Consider the following 13,805-nt stretch of genomic DNA (forward strand, 5'->3'; position numbering starts at 1 on the left):
ACCTCTGCTGGGCCCCCCATGGACCACTACTTGCTGAAAGCCTCCTTCTTGCCAAGGATACATCACCTCTCTAGACCTAGCCACACAATACCAAGGTGGCCCCACTTCACAGATGTTGAAACTGAGGCTCAGAGAGGGCAAGCGACCTTTCAAGACCACCCAGCTAATCAGTCCCAGAGCTGGGATTTGAATCTGGACCTGCCTGACCCCTTTCCACCCATATGGAGCAGGCAGGCTGGGCCAGGCAGGCTGGATTCCAGCTGCTCCATGCGCTCGGAACAGCAAGGCTGCAGCAAGATTGCAATCGGGGGTGACGACAGTCTGCAGGGTCCCCGAACAACGGCCCACATAGAAGGCTCCAGCTAGCCTCCATAGGAGCCATGTGGTCAACACCAACCTGCTTCCCTGCCCTCCTGGGACACCCAGAAAGGCCAGACTGAACCCTAAGGGCTATAGGAAGTGGAAGGGAGCCAAGAGCCCCTTGGGACCACTCGGGTTGCCAATGTAACAAGCATCCCCACCTCTCTGCTTGGGCATTTCCTCAACTGACCCTTGAGCTGTCCTCTCTGTTGTCATTCCCAATCTTCCAGCTGAGGACACTGAGGTAACCTGCCCAGGGTCAAACCGCAGATCAGGGACAAGAACCTAGGTCCCTGAGTGAGAGCACAAGGCTTCTTCTGCCCCCACCTTGGCTTCTGGGCACCACATCCATTCCCGTGTGGAGGAGGAGGAGGAGGGCCAGGCTGAGCACTGGCCAGGAACAGGCACGGGGACAAGCTGCAGCGTCTGGCTGCCTCTGCCCGGGACCGGCGAAGGACAGGTGGGAGGCAGACAGCACCAGCCAGGGTCTGGCGGCAGGAGGGGGTACAGCCTGGGCTGAGGACCACCCTGGGGCCCCAGCTGGCAGTCCCTGCCTTCAGCCCCTGGGAGCCAGCCTCGCCCAGAGCTTGGACCCAGAAACAAATAGAAAAGGGCCATCTAATCACCGCCCAGCTACCCTGCCTGTGCTTCAGGCCCAGAAGGGAGAATCACGGGTCTTTCTCTTCCCAACCCATGGCCATTGGCCAGAAAACTGGCTGTTTATAGGTTGCAAGGAAGGTCTTTAGAGAACCCAGCTGACGGGATACTGGACACAGACCCAGCTGCCTTCCTGGACCCCATGCCTGTCAGAAAGGCCAGACCCCAGAGAAAGGGGCTGTCGCAAGCCAGCCCATGGCAGCGATGAGTGTCTGCCCTAGCCCAAAGCTGTCGGGAGAGAGAGCTGCAGCCGTGTGGGAAGGCAGGGGCGAAGGGGGCCTGGGCCAGGAGCAGGGGAACTCTGTGAGAGGAACTGCACCACAGGGAGCCCTGCCGAGGCCATGGGCAGCACTGACTTGCTAAAGTCTGGCCGCGGGGGCTCCCTGGGGTTGGGCCCGGCAATGACCAGGCCTGCATGCCCATCTTCACCTCACCACTTAGGAAGCAGTCAGCCCGAGCCTTCTGAGGCTGCGCCTTTCCCATCCATAGCTTACAGAGGACAAGGTTGGTAGACACAAGACTGCCTCTCTTTTGGGAGTCCAGAAGGGGCTGGGAACCCAGGCTCCCTGACTTCCCCTACACACACCAAAGCCCAGAGCTTTCTGGGGCAGAGGGACAAGTAAATGAGTGGGCAGAGGGGAAGTGACAGGAGCCATGGCTTTGGCCCAACCAGGATCCAATACCTAAAACTGTTCTGGGTTTTTTGTTTCTTTGTTATTGTTTCAAGGAGTCACCAAGAAAATGGGAGGACTGTTTTGACATGAGTAAGTAGTTCTATCATTTGCCAAATACTAGTTGTCCCTCCTTCTGGGCACATAGTAGGACTGTGCTTCTTGGATCCCTTAAGACTAGCTGGAACCACATGACTGGTTTTGGCCAATAAGCTATACAGCAGAAGTGACACGTGTCCCCTCCGGGCTGAGACCCCCAAAGCTCTCTTTCCATGTGGCACGGCAACAGGCAATACTCAAGCTGAGTGGCCACCATGAGCCAAACTCCACGGTGACCAATGATGGACATACAGCATGAGCAGGAGATAAATTTTTGTGAGGTTAAGCCTCTGAAATGTTGGGACTGTTTGTTACTACAGCATAACTTAGTCTTCCTCGCTGACACAAGGGAACCACAGAACAACAGCAGCAGGCAGGGACCTGGGTAGCCAAGTCTAAAAAGATTCACACCCAGGCATCAGACTGGGTTATAGATGGTTTAGGAATAAGCAATGCAGACTAAATGTTCCAAGTTTTTAGGTGAGAGCATGTCCTCGTAGTGAAAAGGCCAAGTAAAGAAGGAAGATGGCTACTAGAAGAGACAAAGCGAGGGGATTTTTGACCTCGCAACTACAAGAATTTGGAAAGTGTCTATCTGCACTTATAAGATAGAGCTCTGGGTGCTAGGGACAGTCTTAGCTGTCCTCCACAAGAAACCTGGAGAAATGGCCCCAACATGCTGCTTCAGATGGGAAGGCTGTTAAAGTCCCCAGGTCACCAGGCAAGGGAAGAGCAGCAGCTCGGAGGCAGTAGGAGGACAGGTGTCTCACTACGACCCACACACCTGGCATTAGGTGCCCATCTATTCACTGCCCATTAAGTCCAACCTCCCAATCTACGGGTAAAGCCATGGCACTAGGGATACTAAAAGGAAGCCTCTAGAACCCAAAATACGAAGATGTGAATGAGGCAAGAGTATAGTCTATAAAGTGAGCGTGTGGGGGCGCCTGGGTGGCTCAGTCGTTAAGCGTCTGCTTTAGGCTCAGTCATGATCCCAGGGTCCTGGGATCGAGCTCCGCATCGGGCTCCCTGCTCAGTGGGAAGCCTGCTTCTCCCTCTCCCATTCCCCCTGCTTGTGTTCCCTCTCTCGCTGTGTCTCTCTCTGTCAAATAAATAAATAAAATCTTTAAAAAAAAATAAAAAAATAAAAAAGTGAGAGTGTGTGTGCATGTTTGCACACCCAGGAGAGACCCTAGAATGAAGAACTCTGGAGCCTGGGGAGCTCAGCTGAGGGAGGATGGCAGCCACTCCTTTATTTATCGCTCACAGGCTGGTGAGCAATCCAGAGGGGGGACTAGATGGTTCCGTGTCCCCAGCCCCCTTCTAGGGCGGGGCCGTCACCACCTGCAGCCCCGAAACCTGCTAGCAGCAGCCCCTGCGGGGCCAGGAAGAGTGCCGTGCGCAGCCAAGTAAGACGGACTCTGCCAAGGCCCCGCCTGGGGCCCTAGGTGGGCACAGTGGATGACATGAGGGAGGCAGGAGGGTTTGAAGAACCTGCCCAGACAGAAAAGGAGGTACGGGCCCACGTGGTGGCACATGCATGGGCCTTACAGTCTGGCTCTTCAAAAAGCAGATTCCTCTGGGAACTTCCTCAGGAACCAGCAGCTTCCAGGCCCAGGGAAGATTGCCGATGCATCACCAAAGAGCGCGGGTAAGTCTGTGGAGGCCTGCAGGCTTATAGCATGCCATCTCCAGAGCAAGCCTGGGGGACATGGACACATGGCCCCAAGTCCCACGTGACCCTAGCAGGTCCAGCTAAGACGCAAGGAGGCCACTCAGTCAGCAGGAGAGCACTCAGCCGTGCAGAAGACGGGGAAGAGGGGACCATGTGCGCTGGCTAGGACGACAGGTGTGCCAAGGCACCTGCAAGGATGCCCACATCCCAGTCCCCACAACTGTGACCATGTTAGGCTTTGTGTCAGAGAATTCAGGCTGCAGAGGGAATCAGCTAACTGTAAGGCGGGGAGGTTATCCCGGATTATCAAGGTGGGCCCAGTGCAATCACAAGGGTCCTGGGGAGAAGGAGGATGAAGAGTCAGAGATGGAGAAGGAGATGGGAGGACAGAGGTGAGACCGGGGTGATACCCTGTGAGAGGGACCCCACCCACCATCGCTGGCGGAAGACAGAGGAAGGGGTCCGGGAGCTGCGGAGGGTGGGCAGCCTCTGGAAGCTGAAAAGGCAAGAGAATGGATCCTCTCCTCGAGCCTTCAGAAGGAATCAGCCGGCTGACACCTGGATTTTAGCCCAGTGAGACCTGTATCAGGCTTCTGACATGCAGAATCGTGAGATGATAAATTTCTGTTTCTAACCAACTAAATTTGTGGCAAAATTTGTTTCAGCACCCCAGGGAAAATTAATACAGCCGAGTGGATGGGAAGGATGGTGTGGGCCTACAGGCATCTTTACAATGTCACTAACCTCACATCAGGAGGACCTGCCAGTGTCTCTGAGGCAGGGACCAATAGAGCCCCTCCCCGAGAGAAGGGGGTCTCCTAGCAGGTATAAAGGATTCGGCCTCACTGGCCATATCCTTCTGAACGGAAGCCAAGGAAGATGCCAGAGGCATCAAAGCTCAGGGAGGGAGACCTTCTAGCAGAATGTCTAGATACCAGCAGGCACATGAGGGGCAGGGTGACCCCCAGGAGGGACCAATATAAAATGCCCAGACTGAGGGCACTTGGGTGGCTCAGTTGGTTAAGCGACTGCCTTCGGCTCAGGTCCTTATCCTGGAGTCCCGGGATCGAGTCCCGCATCAGGCTCCCTGCTCAGCGGGGGGTCTGCTTCTCCCTCTGCCCTCTTCCCTCTCATGCTCTCTGTCTCTCATTCTCTCTCTCTCAAATAAATAAATAAATAATCTTTAAAAAAAAAAAAATGCCCAGACTGTCAGATGGGCACCAACAAGCTCACTGTGTTTTATTTTCATTTTACTTCACTGTCTCATTGTTTTATTCTACGAACACCAAGCTATACGTGGGTAATTTTTACCCTGTCTTCCTAAAACACTTTTGTGCTTATTGTAACTAAAAGGAATATTACCTCACAATGTTTCTTCTTCCTTCCTCTTCCCTAACTTGTTATCTTTCCACTCTATGACAGGTATGTCTACATTATAACCAATAACCCAAGTCTTTTACTTACAGTACAAGATAACTCTGTGAACAGAGAAGACTCTTGTTCAGCCGGCTCTTTTATGCATTTACTCATTTATATAATTTCCTTCAGCAAATACTTCAGACCAATATGAAATGTTTTTATTTGACAAATTAGTATTTCTTCTAGGACCCAGAAAGCAAATTTTCACTGTTAAGATGGACTTTGCCAACTAAATCTAAGACACAACATTTTAAATATCACTATAGTGTCAACACTTGCTAACTTTAAATCCTCATCAAATGCATTTTATTAAATGTGACCCATGCTTTTACATCAACTGACCGAGTATCTCAAAAGGTAGCCTGTCAGGAGCTTGTTTAAAATCAGCCTGAAGAAATTATAGGTATAAATCTCAGGACCAACAAATCGAAGCAGTCTCTTGTTCTCTTCAGCGATACTTAAGCATATCTCAGCATATAAATGATTCCATTTTTTAAAAAATAGTCTTGAATATCGTAAAACATATGCAACCACTAAGAGTAGCGTTTACACGTACTTTGCAACGATTTCAGAAAAAGCCAATAAGACATTAAATTTAAAAAAAAAAAAAAAAAGGCTATCCAGCTGAACAGAATGGGGTCTCTCAGCACTTACAAAATACAGTGAGTGAAAAAAAGACTAGAAGGAACTAACTGGTAAAATTCTGAACAATTTCTGTTCTCCCTCGTGATGCTTTCCTGTACCTTCCATATTCTATACAATGAGCATGCACAGCCTTTTCCTTTTCCACATTTTTTAATTGATTCATGCTCACTGTAGCGATGCATTTCTTTTATAATCAAGGGAGAAAATGTTTAGTGAAATGCTGAAAATGAAAAGGTCAGCGAGAGTCTGCTCTCAAGGAATTCACCAGCTTAAGAAATGATGCAGCTGGAAATATCAAGAGCCTCAAGAGAAGCTGAGATGGATTCACAGTTGGGTCAAGGGACAAGGAGGGAATTCGTGTTTACTAAACACCTACCACAGGCCTTCTGCAGACAATTTATACATGTCTCATCTCATTTAATCCTCACGATAATCCCACTTGCCAGATACTATGGTTGGTCCCTTTTAGCAGGTATGTGAACGGAAGCTCAAAGCAGAGCTAGGACACCCCCCAGAATCACACTACACATGAGGCAAGACGAATGTGGACCTGGTTTCTTGGGCTCCAGCAACCAATTTTTTGTCCCTGTATGGTGCTGCCACTTGGGCCAAAGTGGGGACAGCATCACCTCAATCCCAAACCCACTGGGGGTCCACTGGGAGCTTGTCCAGTCCACAATGGAGACTGAACCCCGGTGCACCTTTGCCCTCCATCCGTGTCCAGTCTCCATCAAGAAGTCCTTTCCTTTCCCACCCAAACTTACCACCCACGGCCAGCTGCAATGACTGTCCAGGCCCAGGAGAGAGAGAAGATATCCACCAAGCAGGACCACGCCACAGGGTGGACAGCATCCCGAAGCACAGAGGAAGGACATGCAGAGAGCTGAGTGCCTGCCCAGCTGAGCCCCAGGCTAGGGAGAAGGAGCCTCTGAGCACTGCTCCGCACTTCGTGAGGCCCTTGAGGGGCTGGCTGCTCCTGTCCCTTGTAGACATCCAAGGGCTGTGCAAGGTCACAGGATACCAATGTGGATTTCTGCCCACACAGCTCATCAGTTGAAAGCATGTGCCAGCCTTAACCAGCACACACTCTGGTCAGTATCCTTCTTCCTGGATGGCATCAGATGTCCCTCAGTCACCACAATCCAACTCCCTACTTCTGGATGGGTACACACACTCCCTCTCACACCCTCTGAGACTGTCATCCTGCCATCCCTGGAGCCTGAGACATTTTTCCAATCATAAAAATAGAGAAACTGAGATCCCGAAAAGCAAGATGTCAACCCGAAGAGGCCCCTAGATGGAGCCCTGCATCTCCAGCACAAAGGTACACTGGGGCCTGAAGACTGGATGGCCCACAGGTGTGTTTCGTTTGGCTTGTACTATGTTGTTTAAATTGCTTGATTAGTTGACAACAGTTAGAAATCAGATTTTACATTAAAGTCCAGATTTGGGGGGGGCTCCTCTCAAAAAGATTAAAAAATCAGCACATCTACAACACTAGGATTTTCATTCCCAAATGGCAAAATCGTCTAAAGCTGTGTAACAGCTGCTCTTTTGAATAGCAATGACCTCTCTGGACCCCACGCTCCAGGCCCTGCAGAGACCGGCTGCCCGGTGGGCCGACGTGTGTTACCTGCCTGAGACTGTAACCCTGGGCAAGAGCATTATCTTCACTCCCTAGGGACCTGCTGATGGGAGAGGGGGTGGGTGTGGGGGGTTGGTCATCTTCAGGAGCAAAATGAATGAGCATGGAATACTCCACAGGGCAGAGGGGAAGCCAAAGGACGCAAGGTATGTCAACAGGGGATGTGGAAGAGCTGAAACGGCATGGGGAAAACACAGGCAGGGTCCCCAGCACGCTGTGAGCCCCTGAGCACAAGAAACGCACGTGTCCACCTGTGTCCTCAACTCCCAAGCACAAAGAATGACTGTCCACAGAGACAAATGTGTGGAAACAGTGTCAAAGGAGCAGGGGCACTGTCAAAATTGTGATATGTAACTGGGTCAGTCGGTGTCACCCCCCATTCCCATCCCAGGTAGGATCATTCCGCCCTAAGGCCCCCCTCTCCGTGGCTGGAGCCCACACCAAGCACTTGCAAGGAAGTGTGAGGCAAGCACACAGAAAAGCAGTCCAGGGGTGGGCCATGTGGGGGCAGGGACTGCTGGTAGGCTACTCAGACACCAAAGGACAGGGATTCCCCATACCTCAATGGACATTGGACAATGGACATCTGCCCAGGCTAGAAGCAGCAGTCCCCATGATAGGAAACAGCAGCCTCACCCACTCGCAGCTACTCCAAAAGCACACCCAGGACTCTAGGTCTGTACACGCACCTTGGGCCTTCAGGGCTCACAGCTGGGGCTTCCGCTCCTCTGCGGCACCCAAGAATAGAAGACTGCCAAAGACCTTCTTCTAGCACAAGGCTCTCCCCAGAAAGAACGCTGGTCTTCTGGACACAGATCAGAGACTTCACCGAATCACCCTACCCTCGCCCGTACCCAAGGGCCCAGCAGCCAGCATATAACCCAAAGGCAGCAGAAGGACTCTGGGCTCAGTGACTGGGGCAATGGAGGTGGGGGGTGGGGGATGGGGGAGCTGGCCTGGAACCCTGAGCCAGCCCACTTCCTCCCTATACCCACTGTGCTGTCAGTCCCTCCTGGCAGGAATCCCTGCAACCCCTGCCACCAGCTATGCCTCCTATCCTCACACTCCAGGGCAAGGGCCTCTGAGTCAACCCACGGATATGGGGAGCAAGGCAGAGGAGAGGAAAAGGTACCTGGGCTAGGCAGATGCCAGGAGTGTGGAAAGAGCGTTGGGCCCTAACCAGGAAGGTGGCTGGCAGTATGCGGGAGGAACTCGGGTTCCAGAACCCAGCCTCGAGCCAGGTGACAGGGAAGGCAAAGAGTGACAAAGGGACAACAGAGGCTGCCGCTGTGGCGAACGCCCGCGCGGAGCACCTGTTGCCCCCCGCCGGCGGGTCCGACCCGAGGCAGAGGCTGCCGGCCTCACAGGCTCAGACTAGGATTCCCCGAAGCCAGCCCGGCCCAACTTCTCTCCTTTCCTGGTCAAACAGCGCCCACCTCTGGCCCAGGCGACAGCGCCTCCGCCCGCGGCAGGGACAACGAGAAAGAAACCGGCTCCTCCAAGCCGGGAGGAGGAGCACGGCAGAGACACGCGGGGCCGAGGCACTGAGTGGCCGCGGGGCGCCAAATGCGGCGCGTATCGGGTTGTGCTGCGGAGAGGGGAGACCTCGGGCTCGCGCGCCAGGCGCTCGTCGCTTGGGGACTAGGAAGACCCCGGCCCCTGGAGGTCAGGGGCGGTGCACCCACGCAGGTACCCGGCACGCAGACACGCCCACCCGCAAACACCCAAGAAACAAAGACGCCCTGAGCCACACACGCCTGCGCGGGCAGCGCGGGGCACACAGACGCACCCACCGAGCCGGAGGAGAACCGCTCAAGCCCGCGACACGCCCGGCAAGGAGCCCAGCTCGCCGCGCTCACAAGCTCTCGGCTCCAGCTCCCCCGAGCAGAGCACTCCCCGCGCCACCGCTCAGGGGGTCGGGGAGGACGCGCGCACCGTGCGTGGGACCGCGGCTGCCCAGGAGCACAAGGGGCTCCCGGCGGCCGAGCCCGTCGCAACCCCGTGGGTCTCCACGCCTCCTGGCAGGCCGCGGCCCTGTGAGGCCTGCGCGCCGAGGCCGCTCACCTTCCTGCACCGCCTGGAACGGGTTGTTGGCCTCGATGACCTTGATGGAGTAGGTGATCTTCTCGCTCTGCAGGATGTCATCGTTGAGGCTCAGGTCGGATACGGCCAGCTGGAACACCCTGTCGTCCTTGGCCGCGTTCTCCTCGAAGATGGCACCTGGAGGAGAGGAAGGGTCAGACCTGGCCGAAAGAGCTCTCCCTCCCCACCCCACCCCCACCCGCACCCCCGTCTTGGCCCTCAGGTCATGGTGCTAGCAGGTTAGCTGGTTGTCTGATGGGAGTTTCAGACTAGGGTTTCAGCTTGACAGGATAGAGTAAGGCTTTCTTCCGTCAACCAGAACAGGAATGTGTCCCCCACACACAGAGCCATGTGCACACAGTTGACATGAGTTACACATGCACATGGCACATGCTGCCACCAGGTCACACACGTGTCTTGCAACCAAGCCACCTCATGTCCTGGGCCATACCCCACACAACGGACTGAGCCAAGCTGGGGCGGCCTCAGGCAACACCCAAATGCCCGGATATGGCCCCATGAATCCCATCGCAGGAGCCAGAAAGTTCCCCTGCAGGGCAATGTCCCTGGTCCCAATCCCAAGATGGAATGATGACTTCCTTCTGCCCTGAGATTCCCCCTTTGAGAGAAGCTGAGCAAGCAGGTCCCCAGTGAGTTTGCTGCACCTGGGGGCTTCTTTACACAGGGGCTTTGGAAGACCAGCAGGTCAGTCCCAGCCTGGCTCCCTGAGCACCAGCTCCTGCTCTCCATCCCTCCCCACTTCTTCTTCCTGCGGTATATGTGGGAGAAAAGGGAACTGTACCCTAGAACCCTTGCCTTCAGACCCAGCAGAGTTGAGGAGCTCATAAGATACCGCTCTTGAAAGGGCCTTCTAGAACCGCGAACATCTATCTCCAGGGCAGCCTCCGGCTGGCCCTTTACGCGCTTAGCACTGCCTTGGCCGACTCTGCGCTTTCAGCGGAGAACGGTGCGATTCGCCAGAGCCTGGCCCCGCCGCAGCCTGGGCAACTCAGGAGTCTTCCCTCATCCGCGCCAGGCCCCGAGGGTCCCCATGGTCCCGGAGCTGGGCCCGATGATCCCCGAGCTCGGGACTGGGCGGGAGGAGGGAGGCCCCGGTGCCACGTTACACCCAGAGCCGCAATGCTGACCGCGAGACCCGAGCCCCCCTCCCCCCGAGTGGGAAGCAGGTTTGGCGCCCGGCCACTGCGGGGGGCGTTGCAGCTCACCAAGCCCAGGCCTAGTCACTCACCACCCCTCCCCACCCCCAAACCCCCGCCCCGCCTGTCCCATCATCCCTGCCTTCTCACACCTCCCAACCCCCAGTTTCTCTGTGCTCGCTGGTCTTTCCCAACTTCCGGAAAGCCGACTGCAGAGGGGCTCCCCCAAAGCAACCGCTCTCGGGCCCGCAACCCAGCCCAACTTCCTGGGATTCCTCCCCTGTTGCCACCAACTCCCACACACTCCCCCTCCGCGCGCCCCCTCCTCCTCTCCTCTATCTCATCTTCTCTCCTGCTTCTCTCCCTCCATCCATCTCTTCCCGCTCAGCGCGCACACACACTCCTCCCCACCCCCCGCCGCCCACGCTCCTTCCCCCGGCTCCCACCACCTGGACAGTCTGCCAGCCCCCAAGACTTGGACCACGGGAAACTCTGGGACTGTCCAGGATTGGGCTGCAGTCGCCACAACCAGATACACAAACACCCACACATATACCGAGAGATACACAGACACACACCGGGGAAACAGGCAGACACTGTGTCCACTCTAACAGGCTGACAGTCGTGCACGCACCAACACAGGCTCAGATGGACCCACACATCCCAACGCCCTCTCGCAGTGACACCAACACGGTGCCAGGCGCACACACAGTGATACACGCTGACAACACCCACCCACCCACATTCACACACGGTTCCGGTCGGGCCTCTTTGATCCTGCCCTGCCAACTTGGCGAGACCCAGGGCCGTGTCCGCCCCCTACCCCCGCTGCTCCGAGCACGCCGACGGCCCAGTCGGGGGCGCGGGTCTGGACGCGCGTCCAGCCCCGGGTTCCCCGCAGCCGCGGCCCTAAGTGTCGGCAGAGGCCGCAGGGATTGGAGCCCCGGGGAGCGGCGAAGAGCCCGCGGGAGCGCGGCGCGGCCCATGCACAGCTCCTCCGCGGGGCGGCGCGGCGCGGCCCTTCGGGGGAGCACCGCCCGCCGAGCCCCTCGGCCCGGGGAACCGCCAAGTTTGGACGCCGCGCACCCCCTACGCCGCTGTGGCCCCCGCCCAGCCTCTGCCCGACCGCCCGCCGCGCTCACCGATGTGGATGATGGAGTCGGCCCGCACCGACACGCACTGGCATATCCAGGGGAGAAGCCACAGCGTCAGCGCTTCCATGTCCCCCTGGCGCGCGGCTCATCCGCCCGGGCCCGGGGCGAGGCCGAGGGCAGCGCGGAGCGGGGAGGCGCCGGTCCGGGTGCAGTCCCGGGCCGCTCCCCGGGAGAGCCGAGCCCGCCCGTGCGTCTTCTCCCGCGCGCCCGCCCCTGCGCCCTGCGCCGCCCCAGCCCAGCCCAGCCCAGCGCGGTCGGGCTCCCGCTCCCGCTCCGGTGGCGGCTGCGGCTGCGGCGGCGCTGGCAGCCCGAGCCGAGGCCGGTGAGGCGGGGGCGGCCCGCGGCGGCGGCGGCGGCTCTTCCCGCGGCTTGGGCGGCTTCGCAGGCGGGGGAGGCGGTGGCGGCGGTGGCCCGGCCGGCGCGGCGGCTCCGGGCTCGCTGTGTGTCTGAGCCCCAGCGAGGAGCGAACTGCGGAGGACGCCCCCTCCCCTCCCCCTCCCCCTCGGCTCCGCTCCCCCTCCCCTCCCTGCCCGCCTCCCTCCCCTCCGCCCTCCTCTCGGCCACGTGACTGCGGAGCCTCAGCCTCGCCGCGCGGCGCTCGCCCGCTCGCGGCTCGGAGGGGGCGCCCGGTGCTCCGCGCTCCCGGTCCGGGGGACACTCGGGGGCCGGCATGGCAGCGGGGGCCAGCCGAGTCTGTGGCGCGCAGAGACTTGGCGGCCCTGGGTCTTGTGCCCACCGTTCTCCGGGGGCGGGAGGATGGAGAAGGGTCGGCCACCGACTGCCCTCGGGGGACCCCGGAGCCTCCGCCGACCTCAGCCGACGAGCGTCTCGGGCCATGCCCCCCGCCTCGGGCAGAGAGCCCCTAGCGGAGCCGCACCGGGGGTAGCCGAGAGAGAGGCGGGGCGGGGCGCTGAGCCAGGCACCGGGATGCAAGGGGAGCCAAAGGGGACCGGACGCGGCCGAGCGTCGCGGAGCAGAGCCTCGGCCGCGGCTCGAACCCTCGCTAGCCGCGCGGACCTCGGCAGGAGCCCATCCCCCGCCCCGCGGGCCCAGCGCTCAGCCGGGAGTCGGGCAGGAGGCTCGGACTCTGAAGCCTAATTCATGGCCGGAAACCGGCGCAGCCGTGACCGCGGCGCCTGGACGTGAGGAGCCTTCCAAGCGGCCGGTGTACTCAGACTCCCACTCTGCACGGAGCCTTCACGCGGGAGCCCGGGCGGAGAGCCCGCTGCTGGCGGCCAGCGCCGAACCGAGCTCTCTCCGCCGCCTGGCGAATGCCTCCGGCCGGCCACCACCAGATGCAGCGTTAACCAGTCTGGGCTCAAGCCTGGGAGGAGGTGGCAAGCCGGACGCGCAGCTCCCGCACCCCCAAGTCCCAGACGGGCTGGGCTCCACGTGGCACACTCAAGATTTCCGGGAGACAACTGAACCTTCCCGGACCCCGATTCCGCGGAAGCTCGGTCTGGGCGCGCCTGGCAGATCCTCGTGCAAGGGGCCTCTCTAGAAAGCCCGGGAGCGCCCTTCGGCCCGGTAGTCCGCCAGCGCGAAGGCTCCTGCCGTTCCCGGCTCCGGGCGTGAGAGACTTGGAGAGGCTTAGCAACGGACCTTGGCTGGAACTCCCTGCGCAGTGGGAGAGGTGGACACCTAAACAGATCATTAGAAGATGTGGCGAGGACCCTGAATGAGCCATGTATGCGCGTGGGCAAGCATGGGAGGAAGAGCCAGGGATGGCTTCCTGGAGGAGGTGACAGTTCTAAAAGCTTAGTGGGGGTTACCAAGGGAGAAGAAAGAGAGGCCTACAGGCATTTAATGCTGGTTATCCAGCCAAGGCAGGAAGATAAAGAATTTAGTGTGTGTGTGCATGCGTGTGTCTCTCTCAAGCAGCCAACCACGGAGGAGTCATTGACAAATGTTACTTTGGAAAGGTGGGGGAGGTGGCTGTGCAGAGAGGGCCAAGTACAAGCTTGGAGAGCAATGAGGCAACCCTTGCAGTGGCTGATGGAGCTGACTCAGCTGGGTGGGGGCAGCCTGGTGAAGAGGAGAAGCTGGGTTGGAGAAAGCAGGGAACCACATGAGCAGGCAAGGTGGCTTCCAAGAGGAGGGGCCCCTGGGCAAGAAAAAAGGAATGACCATGGGGGCAGGAGGCTGGGTGTGGTGCCCACACAAATGCATATCCTCAAGAAAATTTGTCTTTAGGGCCTTGAGTTATAAAATATGCCCCACCCAGCCTCTCCAACATCCCCC

At 58.1% G+C, this 13,805-nt stretch overlaps 1 protein-coding gene across 1 annotated transcript in view; it reads right to left on the reverse strand.

The window, feature by feature from the left end:
- GRID1 (glutamate ionotropic receptor delta type subunit 1) overlaps positions 1–11,950 on the reverse strand; it is a 701,878-nt gene extending 689,928 nt beyond the window's left edge. Inside the window, exons 1-2 of the mRNA XM_045878237.3 lie at positions 11,553–11,950; positions 9,236–9,391 (exon numbers count right to left, since the gene is read on the reverse strand). Coding sequence (XP_045734193.1) covers positions 9,236–9,391; positions 11,553–11,631 — 235 coding nt within the window. The 5' untranslated portion in view covers positions 11,632–11,950. The remainder of the gene's footprint in view (positions 1–9,235; positions 9,392–11,552) is intronic.
- Between the last annotated feature and the right edge of the window lie 1,855 nt (positions 11,951–13,805).

The sequence above is a fragment of the Mirounga angustirostris genome, unplaced genomic scaffold, assembly GCF_029215605.1.
Source record: "Mirounga angustirostris isolate CCGP_5_RB_7025 unplaced genomic scaffold, mMirAng1.0.hap1 SCAF_6, whole genome shotgun sequence".
Lineage (NCBI taxonomy): Eukaryota > Metazoa > Chordata > Mammalia > Carnivora > Phocidae > Mirounga > Mirounga angustirostris.